Here is a 17,161-nt window from a genome sequence, read left to right as displayed (position 1 = left end):
GTTATTGAAGAATTTCATACTATTCCTGATTCTGATTATCTAAGATTAAGGGTGCACATCAGGTTGGGTGAACCCTTAAATCCAGGGTTCTTTCTTGCATGCAATAATAATAAACTTTTATGGATTCAGTTCAAATATGAAGAGGTCTTCAAGTATTGTACTAGATGTGGTCGTATTGGCCATAAAGTTGCTATTTGTGGTGAAAGAATTTCTGATATTGTTTCTACACTCAACTCTTCCCTGGAACGTGCAATCGATAGAGGTTTTGTTGTTTTTCAAACACGTTATCAATATACAATGTTTAATCTTAATCTCTGTGCTTTACCTTCCACGACAAGATATGTTACGTCTAAAATCAGGTTGGGAGATAGAAGAGGTTCTTATGTTCCTGCTGATTATCTGGCGGAGTATGTCATTGATTTTGATTTAGGACTTGTTGATGGAGGTCGAATGTTTCCAGGCATGGAGTTTGCTGTTACGGCTTTACCTTTTGCAAGTCCTGTGATCTATGAGGATATTGATGTGTTTCATAATCACATGCAAAATGGTAATGGGAACTTGGGGACTCATGAGGTTGACATGGCTGATCCGGTGGCTAATAATGAGCCTTTACCTCATTTACAACCTGTTGCTCATGATAACCATATTAATATGGTTGCCAATGATGATATTGTGACTGGGGATGCTTTGCATGTGACCGATCATGACATGCATGTCGATATTCCAGTACCTGATGCAGTTAATGGTATTCCTTTAGTACAGAATGGGTTTTTACATGATATGGATAATCATCTGGATCATTTTATTCCTATGGTGGGTGATGACACTATCAATGAAGTTTTTGTTAATACTCATGAGAATGGCCACGTTTTTATGCATGCTGAGGATATTGGTCAAGCTATTTCTCCGGAACAACATCAAGAGACCTTTGTTGATGTGCATACTGAGGGTATTACCACTTTCCTTCCTATAACTAATGATCTTCATAATAATATTGATGAACTGCATGCACCTATAGCTCAACTGACTGATCCAATTTTGGATAATGGAGTGGTTACTAACTTCAATCATCCGATAATCACTACAACAAATAAGGTAATTGGCGACCATATAAAGCGGATCGAGAAACGATCGCCATTAAGAATAAAGCGACTAAGACCGTCGCCCGCACTTCGTAGTTTGGGTTTGGTCGCTTTTGGCGGCTGAGGCGTTCGTCGCCAATTTTGGCGATCAATTTTTTAAACTGGCGACCGAAATTCGTCGCCAAAATTGGCGACTGTCATTAGTCGCTAAAAAGGCGACTGCTATTAGTCGCTTTACTAAAATCCACGTCATCTCCATATTTTTAAAAAAGGCGACGGATGTTGGTCGCCATTTTGGCGACAGATGTTGGTCGCCATTTTGGCGACAGCTGTTGGTCGCCAAAACCACTGATCCCCGTCGCCAATGCCCATAAAAATAATTCATGATCAGAGACTTAGCGACGGTTTCCCGTCGCCAAATGCCCAGTATCCGTCGCCAAATTTACATTTTTTTTAGCGTAAAAATCGTTTTTGACCTAGCCAAATACGTAAAAACCTGCAAATAAACCAACATTTCCAGCAGAGAACACATGGGAAGCCAACACAACCAAACTTGATAAAGAAAATCATGTTCCATACACACAACTACGAGTTCTACGAGTTTTGGTCATCTAACATTATCCGGGAATAACATGTTTTCTAAAAAACTACATAACAGGGAAACTTGCTCCCGCTCCACTACCACCTCCATGATTAGGATCTCTAGGATCCTTTGGTTGCGGGCGCCACCCAGTGTTGCAATTGGCGAAGAAGGTGTTCATCCGGTCCATTTCCTCCTTCATCCTCCGAATTTCAAAGATCTCTCTCGGCATCCCGCCTCTCCCTCTCGGCATCCCGCTCTCTCACGGCGGCTAATTGAGCTTGGAGCACACTCACGACACTTGGGGTATAAGGTTGTTGTTGGGAGGAAATTGACCCTCTTCTTCTTGTAGGAGGGTAGAAAATCTCCTTTGCCGACCCGGCTCCATACACATCTCCTCTTTGGAACCCCTCAACAAGATCAAACCATAGCTCATTGTCATCAATTTCCGGGTTGTTCTTCCTACGGACAAGGAATTGTTCCTAAAAAATTGATAAAACATTAATGGTTAGAGGTTACTTATCTAAAAATTGATAAAACATATACTTTAAAAAGCTAAGAAATTTTTATTTTTTGACACTTACATATAACTGTTGATCTTTTTCCTTCGCGAAGATCAACTTGCCCTTGCTTGTCTTCTTTGCGTGAGTGTCAACAAAGAGATCAACAATCGTGGGTACCTTACCCTTATTCTTCTTGGTCTTAGGAAAAAAAACAAGGAAATTGTTACTCAAACATGATAATTAATGAGACTAATTAAATTAGAAGACTATTAAATTAAAAGCTAAGACAAATAACTTACATCTAACACCACACGATCATGAAAAGATTGAGACCCTCCATAATGAGTAGGCTCAACTTCCGCATCCTTATCTCCTCCTTTCATGTTGATCTTGTTCCGGGCCGATGCTTCCTTGAACTCGGGACTGCATTCCGCATTTACTTGGTATATTCCTCATATGACGAACCCGTAATCAATAAAATAACAATTATTAATTAATATATTTTCAAAATATGTAATGAATTTTAACTAATTACGGGTATTAAAAGAAACTAAATACCTTTCATGAAAGATGGCGCCTTCTTCCTCTTAGACACCTTATACATGTTGTCCCTTAGCCTCTTCTTGCCAATGTCATTATACCTTTGCCAAACTAGGCGCTCAAGGTTGGTTGGCCAATAGAACACACGCTACAAAAAGTAAACACATAGATGAGAAACAAATTAATAATAAGGTAAAAAGAATAAATAAATTATATTTAATAATATATATTTTATAAATAGATACCCGGAAGTTGTTGAACCACATCTCCTTATCTTCATCACTAGCGTTACTCCAACAAGTAACGCCGTGTGTCATGTTCTCTTGGGTGCTATTAGTCACACCACGAACAACTGTTTGACTTCTAAACCTGAAATCAAACATGTTAAAAACATAATTATATAGGAAAAAAAAATAATGTATAATTAACATATGTCTAAAAAAAGTCATTTATTACTAAATAAAAAAATTACAAAATAGAATGAATAAAAAATTACCAAAGACCATTCGGATCAAGGATCATCCTGTTGTCAGTATGTCGGGGTATAGCAACCTCCTCCTCCTCCTCACTCACCTCCGTAGTAGAACGGTCAACGTCCTCCTCCTGCTCTCGGGAGCTACTACCTCCCTCACTATAGCCTCCGCGCTGCCTACTTCCTCCAGGAGCCATGTGTACTACAATTGAATAAAAAGTGTTAGCAAATATTACAGGATAATTATTATAAGATACAAAAAAATAAAGGATTATTTCACAGCAATAATCCAACCTATAGGGCTTCCACCTACAATAATCCAAACTTCATTTTAACTCACAATAATACAAACTATTACACACTTTTCTCGTAGTAGACTCAAGTGACCGGCTACCTGATTTACCGGTTGTTACTTCCATAAGATCTCTTATACATCCTTAACATCTCTTCCATTTAAACTTTCTCCCTCATTAACACCTAAGTCACCAACCACCTCGCCGGCACACCACCATCAGCGGCACATCACCACCCAAACCCAAATCAACGCCAAACACCACCACGCCACCATTCGCCCTCCGTCCCGCAGTTCCCATTCTCACTCGAAACTGGTCACTCCATCGTCCATCTTCAATCTCGCAAAACGAAGCAAACCACCATCATCCCCGTAACCACCGTTCACAAATTCAATTACCATCACCATAGACATTAACAACAATTACTAACAGCCACGAAAACCCGAATTACAACCATCACCACCGTCGATCACACAATCGACACTGTTAATCAAACATACTCAATTGATTTAGGGATTTACCCTGGAACTTACCTTTAATCGACACAATCAACAACCTGGAACTTACCTTTGGCCGTTAAACACCACCATCGACCACCACTTACCAACCTATAAACATCCCGACCCTTAATTAAAAATTACCCCCAAATTGATTTAGGGATTTAGCCTTTAGGGCTTTGGAAGAGGGGAAACGCGCGACAACAGTCCCAGATGGCAGGTCAGATGCACAAGGTCGACGGTTGACCATGGCGTCTGACTTTTCAATTAACTGGGAGAGGCGAAGGGGGTTGTGGGTGGGGTGTGGGTGGCGTAATGGAGGATGCATAAGGGGTTATGGGTGCGGTTGATTTTGATGATGGTCATGGTAATGGTGGTTGTTTGGTGTAATGAAGAAGATGAAATGAAAAAGAAAAGGTAGGTTTATAATAAAAAAGAGGAAGCACCGGTTTTAGCAGGTAACTTAAGTTGCTAAGTGCAATCAGGGAAATTCGTGTAATAGGATGGATTATTGTGAGATATTGTAAAAGATGGATTAATACAGGGGGGACAGCAATAGGATGGATTATTGTTGTGAAATAATCCAAAAATAAAACCTAATAAACAAGTATAAAAGACAAAATAAAACGCTAATAATTGTTTCCAAATTTTGATATGTATACTTTTAATACCTTCTCTTACTCATCATCATCATCATCCTCATCTTCTTCTTCTTCTTCTTCTTCTTCTTCCTCTTCCTCCTCCTCTTCTTCTTCTTCTTCTTCCCCCTCTTCTATCCCATCCCTCTCCTTATCATTCTCTTCTTCTTCCTCTTCTAACTCCTCCTCCGCTTCTATCTCATTTGCATAAATAATTTCATCATGATCAATCGGGGACAAAACTGTTTTCGATACAACCTCTTCTTGGAAAAAGATGTATCAACTTACGATCGTGCCTTTGTTTTAAAAACGGCCCACCATTGCTTTTGTTGTCTATCATTGCTTGTGCTCGGAAGAGATGCAAAATAAACTTGATGAGCTTGTTGTGCAAGTATAAATGGGTCATATTGAGAGTAGGTTCGAGTATGATTCACTTCCACGAGTTGGTGGTGGCGTCGGGTCGTCGGATTTCTGGGCGTTTTTTTTTTTTTTAAGTTGATGTTAGAGTGAATGAAGGGGACGGGGTGAAGAATCTCGCAAAAAAAAATATACAGACGATTGGCGACCGTTTTTGGTCGCCAAATTGGCGACGGGTAATGGTCGCCAAAATTGGCGACTGATTTCGGTCGCCAATTTGGATAATATTGCGTCGCCCGTGGATTTCATACGGATTTTCGGATAAAAAGGTCTAGTCGCCAAATTGGCGACGGATAGTGGTCGCCCGTTTTTTTTTTAGTGTCGCCAATTTGGCGACTGTAGTATGTCTGTCGCCTTTGTCGTGTTTTCTTGTAGTGAATGGTCATGTAAATGATCATAATATGATAGTTCATGAAGGTTATTTGGCGACTAATGGTTCTATACAAATTCATGTCCCTGATCCGGGTGACATGCATGTTGATCTGACTGCTGAAAATACGGAGGCTGTTCTTAATCATGAACCTCCGTTAATTGCTGTTGCTCAGGGTTCTAATCCCATTAATTTGGAGCATTTTCAAAATAATGATACTACTAATATTGGTGGTGGTGCAACTAATGATTTGGAGCATGATGATTTTGATGCAAATACTGATGTCCCTCATCATCAGACTCATCCAACTCATGGTTTACAAGGGGATCCTTATTTGAATTACAGGCAGGAGAATGGGGAATTTGAATTTAGGTTTGATGAACAGGCTTTTATCCTTAATTCTATTCGGGTTCGTGTCCAAGCTCATTCACATCTTTCTTTTCAAGAAAATGATGCTCGTGGTTTTCAGCAGTACTTAGATGCACCAGAGTATATGCCTGTCATTTTCCATGATCCGGTGGCTGTTGATAATGTCTTCGATGGGCTAAATGATCCTACGAATGTTGTGGATCCTGTTTTATCTGACTCTTCTAATCCTTCTACTCCTGAATGGCCTATTTTGGATTCTTCTTCTGAAGATCTTTTTCATGATGCAATTGATGATATAGATGTCTTACAACATCAGACTTCTACTGATACTTCTTCAGAATCCTTGATTCCTCTTTCTGTGGACCCTCCACCCAGGGTTAATAATGATATTCTTCTAAATGCTGGTTTATTGTCTAATGCTGAAGGTGCATCATCATCTGCAGCTGCTCTTTTTCCTACATTCTCTTGTGGTAGGGGAAAAAATCTTGCTCTTTTGGCTGCTACTGTACATTCTGGAACAGCTGAGCCTTGTCTTTATCCAAAACGAAAAGCATTTTCGGATCCTGGATGCAAGTCTTCATCATTGGCTGAGTTGTATGCTTATGAAGATTTCAATACTGTGACAAGTGCAGCAAAACGCGCTTGTAGTGCTCAGATGCCTGTGGGACATGCTTCCTCATCCAGAAGTGGTGTTGCTTTTCGTGTTACTCTAAAGGATGAAGATACAATTATCTCAAGCTCTACTTCTAGTGAGATTGGTGCTTTTGCTGATGATTTTGGTGTTGCGGGGATTGACCACACTCAATCCTCTCCTCTACAATGAAGTGTCTTGCCTGGAATTGCAGGGGACTTAATGATCCGCTCGCCCCTGCAATTTCTAAAATAAGAGCAATGATCTATAATAATAATATGTATGATATTATTTTTCTGTCTGAAACTAAGTGTTCTGTAGGAGTAGTTTCATCTTTGTTTGACCATTATGGCTTTTCTAGGACTGTTGGTGTCGATGCTTTTGGGACTAAAGGTGGCCTATGGATTGGTTGGAAAGCAGGTCTGAACATCGACTGCATTACTAAGTGCCCTCATTTTGTAATCTTGAAAATTAATGAATGTCCTGGACGGTTCTGGTATTTTTGTTGTCTTTATGGTCATTCTAAGAAGCATAAACGAGCTGCTGTCTGGAATGAGCTTCAACAATGGCTCCTTAACTTGGATTCGCATTATCTCTTATTGGGTGACTTTAATCAGGTTGAATTTTCTGATGATAAATATGGCGGTTCTAAGGGCACGATTTTTGGCGCCAAATTTTTTCTCGAATGGAAATCCAGGAATTCCTTAATGGATATTGCTTTTAAGGGTCCTAAATATACTTGGTGTAATAATAGGAAAGGATCGGATCGCATCTATGAGCGTATTGATAAAGGACTGTGTTCTTCTAACTGGTATTCTCTTTATCCTGATACGGGTATTTTACATCTACCAATTCAATGTTCGGATCATGCTCCTATTATTTTGGACACGAATTTGTTAACTCACAAGAAGAGTAAACCTTTTAAGTTGGAAGCATGGTCTTTTGATTTCCCTGAATGTCTTCGATTAGTAACAAATGAATGGTCACGAAGTGATAGCGGTTCCCCAACTCAAATACTTCTTCATAAGTTGAGAAGAGTTCGTAGGGTTTTAAAGCAATGGACACTTTCTAAGAGAAAAGAATGGAATCATCATTGGTCTGATTTTGATGATGAATTGGATTCTGAACTCAGACAAATTTTTGATGGCAAAGACGCTAATGATTATGAAGTTTGTCATTCGAAATTTTTGGAATTTAATAAGGCGGCAACTTTATTTTGGAAGCAACGTGCCAAATTAAGTTGGTTAAAGGATGGTGATGCATGTACTAAATTTTTCTTTAATTCCGTCCGTGAACGATATAAGAAAAATTATATCTATGGTATTAAAAAGGATGATGGGACTTGGCTTTTTGACCAACAGGATATATTCTCATCTTTTGAAGAGTATTTTATGGACATTTATGAATCTTCGAAGGTTCATGAATCCTTTGATACATATTTCTCCAATCATGAGCATATTTTTAGCAAGATCTTTCATAAATTAACTAATGATCAGGTGGATAACATGGCAAAGCCATTTACAAGAAAAGATGTACGAGCTGCTGTTTTCCAACTTGGGCCTACCAAATCACCAGGTCCAGATGGTATCCCTGCTTTATTTTTTCAGAAATATTGGTTTCATGTGAAAAATGAGGTGACGGATGTTGTATTGTCCATGCTCAATACTGGAACTATTATTCAAGATATTAATCGGACTTCTATAACTTTGATTCCTAAGAACAACTGCCCTGAATCTGTTGCACATTATCGCCCCATCAGTCTGTGCAATGTTATAATGAGGATTGTTACTAAATGTATTGCAAATCGTTTAAAACCGATGATGCCTGGTTTAGTTGGGGAATATCAAAATGGTTTCATTCCTGGCCGCTCTATTGCTGATAATATCCTAATTTCCCATGAGCTTTTTAGTCATATTTCTACAAAGAATAAGGGTAAGAAGGGTTATATGGCCCTTAAAATTGACATGAGTAAGGCTTATGACAGATTGAGATGGAATTTTATTCGAGCTACTCTTATTACTATGGGTTTTCCTAATAATATTGTCAACCTGATTATGAATTGCGTTCAGTCGGTTAGCTATGAAGTGGTTATTAATGGATCATCTGGTAATACTTTTAAACCAGGAGCTGGAATTCGTCAAGGTGATCCATTATCGCCATACTTATTTGCCCTTTCTTCTGAGGTTCTTTCTCGTTTGCTCCTTGATGCGGAGGATAAGCGCCTTCTTCATGGGCTTAAAATATGTCGTAATGCTCCAGCTATTTCACATCTTCTGTTTGCTGATGATTCAATCTTCTTTTTGGATGCTAATATTAATCATTGTCAGAGTCTACGACATATCCTGGATATTTATTGTCAAAGTTCAGGTCAGGTTATTAATGACAATAAATCCGCCGTAACTTTTAGCCCTAATTGTACTTTGCAGACTACTCGTGACTGCATTAAAACTTTGAAGGTTTCTTCAAGTAATGGTATGGGTCAATATTTAGGCCTTCCAACAGACTTTGGGACAACTAAAAAAGAGGTCTTTGCCTACCTTGTTGAGAAGGTTCGAAAACGGATCTTAAGTTGGACGAATGTTCATTTATCTGCTGCTGGTCGATTAACTCTTATCTACTCTGTTCTATCTTCACTATCTCTTTATTCTCTATCGGCATTTCGAATGCCGGTAAGTGTGAGCTCAAAGATTGATTCTTTGATTTCACAATTTTGGTGGGGTGGATGCCGTGTAGGAAAGAGTATTCACTGGTGTAGTAAGCTTTTCTTACAATGTCCGAAGTCTATGGGAGGATTGGGTATTCGTAATGTTACTTGTTTGAATCAAAGTTTGTTGGCCAAAATTGGGTGACTCATCTTACAAAAACCTATGAGCTTAGTTGCTCGTGTTCTAGGACCTAAGATTATGATTTCTAAGGAAACTATTTGGAATATGGATTTAAGTAAACAAGGCTCTTTCTCATGGGGTGTTCGTAGTATTCGGTGGGGTTTGGAGCTTCTACGGGATTTCTTGGCATGGGAAGTGGGTTTCCCTTCTTCTCTTGATGTATGGAATGATAATTGGATTCATGGTTCATCGCTTGCTCAATTACAAAATCTGTCGGATCATGAACTGCTTTCTAAACCTTCTATTCATGTCTCTTCTCTTCAAAATCCGAATGGGACTTGGAATTCGGATATGGTGACTTCTATCTGTGGCCTAGAATCTATTCCTTTTATTATGGCAATTCCTATTCCTTGTTTAGATACTGGTGATAATATTTATTGGTCTTTAACAAAGAATGGGCTTTTCTCGGTCAAGAGTGCTTATGCGACATGTTTTTCTAAACATTTGGCAAACAAGGCAACGTTTACTGATAGAAATCGGTTATCTGCTTCTTCAATTGTTTTTTGTCGAAAGGATTTATGGTCATTGCCTATTCACAATAAATGGAAGGTTTTCTTATGGAAAATTTTATGCAATGCCCTGCCTTGTGGACATGAAGCCCTTAAACGGAATATTCAATGGAATACCTCTTGTGTCTTATGTGCTTCTGGCCCTTCGAAGGTTGAATCTTTAGAACATATGTTCAGGGACTGCAATTTTGCTACACGGGTCTGGTTTGGTTCTCATTTGGGTATCCGATGTCAGCCGACTGACTCTTCTTCAATCCAAGAGTGGATTATTAATTGGGTAAAATATTTTCAGAAACAATCTAATCCTTTACTCTTGATTTCATCTTTCGTCAGTGTCTTGTGGCAATTATGGTGCATTCGAAATAGGCTGGTGTTCCACAATGAGGAAATTGACTTTTATCGCATTTCCTCCCTTTTGGATCTCGATGCTAATAACAATATTTGGGTTCATCAGCAACATCGGGAACGAACTTTTTCTGCATATACATCAGACCCTATGGATTATGATGGTGCCTCACTCATAATTCAACATTATCCTTATCTTTTGGTTGGTTCTAAGCTTTGTATGAATCATATTCGAATAAAATGTGATGCGTCATGGAAGTCGACCTTTAAGGCTGCTGCAGGATGGTTCTTTCAAGATGCTGGGGGTCAGATCTTTCATTACGGTTCAGCTCCGTTCTGGGCGAAATCTGCCTTACAAGCTGAAGCTATGGCGCTTAATTTCGCCATCTCTGATGCTATTGATCATGGGTTTAGGCATTTGGATGCCACTTCAGACTGCATGAATCTCGTCTTACAGGTCAACGGCTTTGCTGATATCAACCAGGACGCTAAATCACTCATTCACTCTATCTCTTCGCTAGCTTTATCTTGTCATTGTTTTTCTCTTAGTCATTGCCCTCGAACTCTTAATAGGATTGCTCATTCTATAGCTAAGTCTGTAGTATGAATGGTAATCTTTCAATCTGACCAAAAAAAAAAAAAAAAAAAAGTTTAGTTTTACCTGTTATTGATGTTATCAATCATTCGGTTAGTTGGGATTCTAGTTGGGTAAGACTGTAAAGCGTTTGATTCTAGGGCTCGGGAAGTCGGAACTATACCTTGTCCCGCGAACCATAATAGGGAAGGGGATGAAGATTAGCAAAAATGAAAAAGGAGGAGGACAATCGCATTAGCCGATAATGCAATACTGCCAGTCTATCATCTCCGAGACTGGATTTGTTACCGTAACAACATAAACTTTTCACCTCCTCCGCATGTAGAAAACAGCGAGAAACTGTTCATGTCACACAGAATATATGGTACAGAATTTAATCAACTGTAACTTTCAGGATATAATAAGAGATTCAAATAAAGGGCAGGAATTGATGTTTTTTTTTTCAAGTCAGCTGATTGATGCTAAAGATATCAGGATAAAATATTACTTTTACAAGCTGTACAGCTCATGATCAGTGAGACTGTGATGCTATTTGCTAACAGTATAATGTTAACATCATCACCCAAAATAGACAGCATATAAAATACATCATCGACGAGGGAAAACGAGAAAAACTACATAATCTGACTTACTCCTATCTAGTGCCTAAGGCTCTTCATGGAGTTAAATAAATGGCTCCGAGAGTAAGTGAAATATTTGCGTTGAGGACGACATATTGCTGTCCTCATTGTTGTAATTGCTCGACATGCTGTGTAATTGCATCAGGGCAAGAATTAGCTTGGAGAAGCTCCAAACGGGTGAAAGGTGGAGCAAACTGTAGTATATAGTCTTCATCTGCGATCACGACACCAAGAACATTACTTTGTGGAATAAAAGAAGAGAGTGCTTGGGTTTGAGGCCTGTTTCCGATACTTCAAATATAATATGGATAAAAGGAAAGAAGCAAAAGCAGTGAACTTACTTTCTTTAACAGTACCGTACAGCCAGCACAGGACCTCATCAGCGAATGCTAAGCACACCCCACCCTGTCATTCCATGAATCACACCATTGGAATGAGATTCAAAATACAGAAGTTTACACCGCGCCTTGCACTACGTAAAGGTCTTGTACAACGACCGTATTTTGAGGTGGTACTGGCCAAAATATTAATATTAGTACTTGGTTTAATACTTGATTACGAATCGGCCACTGTGGCCTAATCCCGGTCATTTTGCTATAAATGCGGCCAATATAGACTCAAAATGCGATTGTGGTAAACTTAAAACCTTAATAACTCTGCCACGTTTCGGTGCGAATGCCTATATTTAAAACCATATAGTGGTATTTAGAGCCATAAGACACGGAGAGGAAAATCTAAAGTACAAGCAATGTGTCATATAGTCAACTTCGTATGTTTCTTTGCAACTTAAGAGGTCGAGACTACATGACACAAAAGGTAGAAACGTAAAATGAAATATCATGGCTGCTACTTTTAGCATTAACATATCACCTGCCAATAATTCTTCATCTTCACCCTGTGATTAATGTCTTTTGTCCTCATTCTTTCTGTCCGAACAAGCCGCCCTGAATCATCCCTGCGCCAGACAAAAAGTAAACAGGACTTTGAATGTGCATCCAACATTCTAACGCTAGTCAATCTCCTATTGAGACTGTCTCGCAAATAAAAGACATACAATGAATAGGGCTGGATTTGATGTATTAATGAAAAATGGAATGACCTCACGAAAAATATGTTCTGAAACTGTCTTGTTTGAGAACATGTAAAAATAAAGACTTCTGGCACTGACGAACGATTTTGACATGATATTGGCAGACGGATAGTAGTTCATTCCAGGCTCAAAGAGCATATGATAAATTATACTGATAGGTGAAACAAATTTTATCTCAAAGCAAGCATTGTTTCTTCATGGATCACATTGATGGGGTGACAGCCACCGTACATTCTTTCTTTTCAACAAACAAGTATTACATCCCAATGTCTTTTTCGAGACCAAAAAAAAAAGTAATCCCCTAAGCACAGGAAAGAGCAGTACAAGGAGTGCACAATAACCCAACACTCAGCAGACGAGCCAAGTTCATAAAAACAGTCCATACATAAAAGGAGACAAAAGAAGAGAACGATAAAAAAAAGAAGGATAATACCCTGCAATAGAAGAGTAATTTACCTAAAACCGACAACAATATAGGGAACACCAGCCAAAAATGATTGGATCTGCAAAAGTAATTTCTCCCATAATTAATATAAGATGATTATCAGTTGCATCTCAAAGATGAAGCCCATCAAACAGAAACTCAAGATTGTTGGTATAAGACAATAAACTGAACATACCCAAAATTTGAGCAACTTCTCCCTTTCATATCTTTCTTCAGTGTGATATTCCAACTGTCGATCAACAGTCCCAAGGTAAGTTTATTCATAATAATGATAATCAACTTATCAAGCTTCTGACCAATATCATTCCCTTCCCACCCGCCCAAAAAAATTGGAAGAAACAATGTGAAGATTTACAAACTTCCTTGATCCATACCTCACGAGATGTCTTCAACTCCACATAAAACCTCCTTCCATCATCCGTTGAATCACAGCAATCCATTTCAGCACCCATTAATAGACGATGAGCGCCAAGTTTTGTTTTAATGACAGCACAGTACTCAACATTAGCATCTATATGATGTATCCCCTCCCCACTATCTCTTCTAGGATCTTCTGTGGCTAGGGACTCAAAGCAATATCCCCAATAGCATCTAGTAGCAAAAAATAGATGACGGTTAGATAAAACCATCAAACTAGGAAATACTTTTCTAAATGTAGATGAAGCAACATAGGTTGGCTCTTTTATCCTAGGGTCATCAACTCACCCGGGATTCAAAGCAATATCCCTTATCATGCTAGTGTACCACCTTCACTAAAGGACTTACAGTTAAAGAACTGACACGTCCACAGCAAGGATAACAAAATTTAGTATGCTACCTTCTTCGATCCAGCTCAGTCTGTGGCCTTTCAGGTAGCTTGTGAACATCAAGATAGACCACCCCATTTCTTTTATGCACTCCCATCTCCCAGGGCTCATTCCTGATATAAGCAGTGGCCATAATCTACATAAAGGGTACAAAATAAGAAGATTTAGTTTCTCACTGAAATTACAAGCCAATTGAATTCGAAGTTTTGTTCCTTTTCTGACCTCAAAAACATCAGTACTGATTTGCAAAAGCAAAAGCATAGAGTAGTGCAACAGCTTTGTATAGCGAGTTATAATTACCATCACTTTTGTACATTGGTGTCACCCCCTTGGTCTCCATTAATTAATATTATATCATATCAAAATAAAATAATTATCATCTTTTTCTAGGAATGCTTCAAACAATTCACATCAGATGGAAAAGCATTCCTTGAAAACAGTCAACGTTACCAATATTTGTCATGAAAAAGGAAATATCCAGTGCCTACTTGAAGTGTACACAACATAAGGAAAATTGTTGAAGAAAATTGTTATTTACCTTATTGAGGTTATTGCGATAAGTCTGCAAAGAAAAAAAGGGGAAGGTTAAGCACAATGGATGCCAAAATTCTATGGGATGCATGTCCATCCATAAGATAAAGCACGAGAAAGACCATTGTACTTACCACGAAATGCATATTCTGAAGAGGAATACGTTTGTGTCTTATGCAAGCAAGCATATCACCAAAACCCTTAGAGCCCAAATCTGGTTTATGGACAATTAATAACAAGCTGAGCTTATATTCATCCCTGATAGTAAATTTATTTTTCCTGTTTTAGATTCTATTGAAATCACTGACAGGTGCAAAACCAATTGTAGAAGACAAGTTTAATACACATATTGCATACCCTTTTTCTCAATGAAAGTATCAAAGCCCTCATTCAGATCCGCTCCAACATCTTCGCTGATAAGACGCTTGAAGAGCCTCTACAAAAATAAAATGCAACAATTTTGTAAATTTTTCGAAATTTAGCTATCATCGATGCTTGAATGGCATACTGGTAAAAAAAATGAAATGACAGATCTCGTGACTCACCAAGCTACTATCATCAAAGAAGACGTCGCCTCCATCAGCACGACTGTAGCAGGCAAGTTCGCAAGGCTATTTAATCAAATTGTCATAAAATTGTATTAGCAAGCAATAGTTAATGGAAAACGATCATTGAAATGCCAATCATCAAGTAAATTACAGCTACTGAGTGACAAAAAGTACACTTCTAACACATTGGTCAAAGATTTACAAAGCAAATAGAATAACATCCAAAAGACTGATAAAGAATTTGACTACCATATAAATTAGAAAGACCAAGTTGTACAGAAGCCAACTCAATCTCCAAATCAAATAACGTAAGCTACATTTTACAGAGTAGTTTTCTTTTAAAGAAAGTGTATCAATTGAATGTTGAGCTTAAGAGGACAAGTTCACAAAGCTCAGAAGTGACAGGTGCTTCCGGTATTTACATGTGTTTCCATCTCATTTGAAGGGAAGCAACTTGGATCTACTTGAAGTTGTTGCCTAAAATCAGCCACTTCACATAGAGATTAACATTCATGTACAAAAATTACCCATCATAAGGCAGACATAATTTACCTCTTGAAACTGGATAACTTTTCTTGACAATGTTTCCTCGCTTTTTGCAAATTTCAATTCCGAAACAAAGCGTTCGTCTCGTCCATTATTAGGAAACCTGGAGCCAAAGCCGCCATAACCTTGTCTTGGGGGGTATCCAGGCCGAGGTAGAATGCCAGCACCTCTATCATTTTGAAATCGGCCTCGTCCTCGGCCCCTGCCATGGCCACCTCTAGGTTGATGATTGTTATTCTGAATTGGAGGTAGTACTGCAAATTTAAGAAATAAAGAAAAACACCGAGTGAGAAACAATTCCAACAAAGATCCAAGTAACTCGATGGGACTTTCCACCCTTTGTTGGATACAACAAAACCCACCACCGCCACCACCACCACCACCAACAACAACAACAACAACAGTACCCCCAATGGCTACCGCAAATTACGGGGTAAGTAGGTCGGATATACGCAGTCTTACTCCTATGTTAACAACACAAAGACACTGTTTCCGACTAAAAAAATCATCAAAATGTAAAGGACATCATCAAAATCCAAACTTCACCTAAAATTACACCCACCACCACCAATGACAACAACATTACCCTCAATGGCTCCCACAAATTACGAGCTAAGGTGGTCTGAAGTACGAAGCCTTCCACCTTTATTAGCAATACAAAGAGGCTGTTTCCGAATCAAAATAATCACTAAACTGTAAAGGGCATGCATCAAAATCCAAACTTTACCTAAAATTACACATACCAACAACAAAACACACCAAAATTACCTCAAAATTCAATGTTAAGTGAACATGGTAAGCATCAAAATCAACTAAAATCACCAAATTTAAATAAAATAATCAATTCAAAGTTAAAACCAAACAAATTACCAGGAACAGGATAAGGACTAGTAGCTAGGGTTTTACAATAATCTTCATTATCATCCCCAAATAAATCTCTAAAATCATCATCATCATCCTCGTCATCATCATCATTATTATTATTATTATACCGTTGATTATTTTCATCATCATCATCGTCATCATCATCACCAAATATATCCCTAGTTATAAACCGACTATTATTATTAGAAATAATTTCTTCTTTATCTCTATCATCTTCGCCTCCGCCACCGCCTCCTCCACTAGATGAAGATCTTGATCTTGAAGAAGAAGATGCAGATGAAGAAGATGAAGATGAATTGGAAGGTGAAGATGAATGTGAAGAACCAGATGATGTAGAAGAGTGATTGTTGTTGCCTTCATTGTTATCTTCTTCTTCTTCTACTTCTCCAAATAAGTCTAAGTCTTTTGGGAAATCCATGTTTTAGAGAGATAATTAGGTATTTAGAGAGATAAACTAGGGTTTAAGGTGGAAGAAAGGGGGGAATTTGATTTGATTCCAATTTGGGGGAATTTTTGTCCTAAATATTTGGTGGAGCTTGTGTTCTTGAGTTTGTGTCAAAGCCTCTTACTTTGGTTTTGTCGTTATTGTTAGGCGTGTTCAGAATAAACCGAACTGTAGTAACCGAACCGAAAAACCGAAAAACCGTACATTTTTAAGGTTCTGTTAACCGAACCGTTACGACAAAGCGGTTCGCTGAACCGAACCGTTAAATTTATTATGGAAGAGGTTCGGTTAAGGTTCGCAATTTTAGAAAACCGGTTAACCGCGAATCGAACCGTTTCACAAAAAAGTAAGCAAAAACTTAAAATATTATATAAGAATTGTTCTGTCGTTTAATTTTCTTAGTATATCCAAATTAAAAATTTCTTAAATTGATTAATACTAAAGTTTACCTAATTAAATTTATTGTTGAGTATAATATATCATAAAAATTTAATTAAACTACTAGAAAAAATTAATGAA

At 38.2% G+C, this 17,161-nt stretch overlaps 3 protein-coding genes and 1 long non-coding RNA gene across 4 annotated transcripts; 1 reads left to right on the top strand and 3 right to left on the bottom strand.

Moving 5' to 3' along the window:
- Window positions 1-1,957: 1,957 nt before the first annotated feature.
- Window positions 1,958-2,552, bottom strand: LOC141643725 (uncharacterized). The gene is made up of 3 exons (XR_012543761.1): window positions 2,465-2,552; window positions 2,247-2,363; window positions 1,958-2,144 (listed from the first exon to the last, which is right to left on the bottom strand). It is a non-coding gene; the product is annotated as an uncharacterized LOC141643725 (long non-coding RNA).
- Window positions 2,553-2,715: 163 nt separating this feature from the next.
- LOC141629784 (uncharacterized) lies at window positions 2,716-3,408 on the bottom strand. Its single transcript, XM_074442895.1, has 3 exons — window positions 3,202-3,408; window positions 2,951-3,074; window positions 2,716-2,853 (listed from the first exon to the last, which is right to left on the bottom strand). Exons 1-3 carry the CDS (start codon window positions 3,372-3,374, stop codon window positions 2,716-2,718), a joined length of 435 nt encoding a protein of 144 aa, XP_074298996.1. The 5' UTR covers window positions 3,375-3,408.
- A 5,851-nt stretch (window positions 3,409-9,259) lies between these two features.
- LOC141628617 (uncharacterized) lies at window positions 9,260-10,738 on the top strand. Its single transcript, XM_074441912.1, has one exon. The coding sequence runs from the start codon at window positions 9,260-9,262 to the stop codon at window positions 10,736-10,738; it is 1,479 nt and encodes a 492-aa protein (XP_074298013.1).
- Window positions 10,739-11,181: 443 nt separating this feature from the next.
- LOC141592731 (NAD-capped RNA hydrolase DXO1) lies at window positions 11,182-16,786 on the bottom strand. Its single transcript, XM_074413523.1, has 13 exons — window positions 16,183-16,786; window positions 15,319-15,566; window positions 14,764-14,829; window positions 14,576-14,654; window positions 14,353-14,432; window positions 14,226-14,249; window positions 13,699-13,823; window positions 13,256-13,472; window positions 13,057-13,110; window positions 12,893-12,939; window positions 12,217-12,301; window positions 11,688-11,751; window positions 11,182-11,560 (listed from the first exon to the last, which is right to left on the bottom strand). Exons 1-13 carry the CDS (start codon window positions 16,613-16,615, stop codon window positions 11,451-11,453), a joined length of 1,632 nt encoding a protein of 543 aa, XP_074269624.1. The 5' UTR covers window positions 16,616-16,786; the 3' UTR covers window positions 11,182-11,450.
- Window positions 16,787-17,161: the final 375 nt, after the last annotated feature.

The sequence above is a fragment of the Silene latifolia genome, chromosome 1 (assembly GCF_048544455.1).
Source record: "Silene latifolia isolate original U9 population chromosome 1, ASM4854445v1, whole genome shotgun sequence".
Lineage (NCBI taxonomy): Eukaryota > Viridiplantae > Streptophyta > Magnoliopsida > Caryophyllales > Caryophyllaceae > Silene > Silene latifolia.
The sequence above is the reverse complement of the archived record's forward strand: the minus strand, read 5'-3'. Positions and strand labels throughout refer to the sequence as shown.

Excerpts from the sequence above, each read along its gene's own strand:
- LOC141629784 (XM_074442895.1), bottom strand. The coding sequence starts at position 3,374 with ATGGCTCCTGGAGGAAGTAGGCAGCGCGGAGGCTATAGTGAGGGAGGT. Across the intron at positions 3,075-3,201 it reads CTTGATCCGAATGGTCTTTG|GTTTAGAAGTCAAACAGTTG; the intron begins GTAATTTTTTAT and ends GTTTGATTTCAG. Across the intron at positions 2,854-2,950 it reads TGTGGTTCAACAACTTCCGG|CGTGTGTTCTATTGGCCAAC; the intron begins GTATCTATTTAT and ends TACTTTTTGTAG.
- LOC141628617 (XM_074441912.1), top strand. The coding sequence starts at position 9,260 with ATGAGCTTAGTTGCTCGTGTTCTAGGACCTAAGATTATGATTTCTAAG.
- LOC141592731 (XM_074413523.1), bottom strand. The coding sequence starts at position 16,615 with ATGGATTTCCCAAAAGACTTAGACTTATTTGGAGAAGTAGAAGAAGAA. Across the intron at positions 14,830-15,318 it reads AAGTTATCCAGTTTCAAGAG|CCTTGCGAACTTGCCTGCTA; the intron begins GTAAATTATGTC and ends TTGATTAAATAG. Across the intron at positions 12,940-13,056 it reads AGAAGTTGCTCAAATTTTGG|ATCCAATCATTTTTGGCTGG; the intron begins GTATGTTCAGTT and ends TTACTTTTGCAG.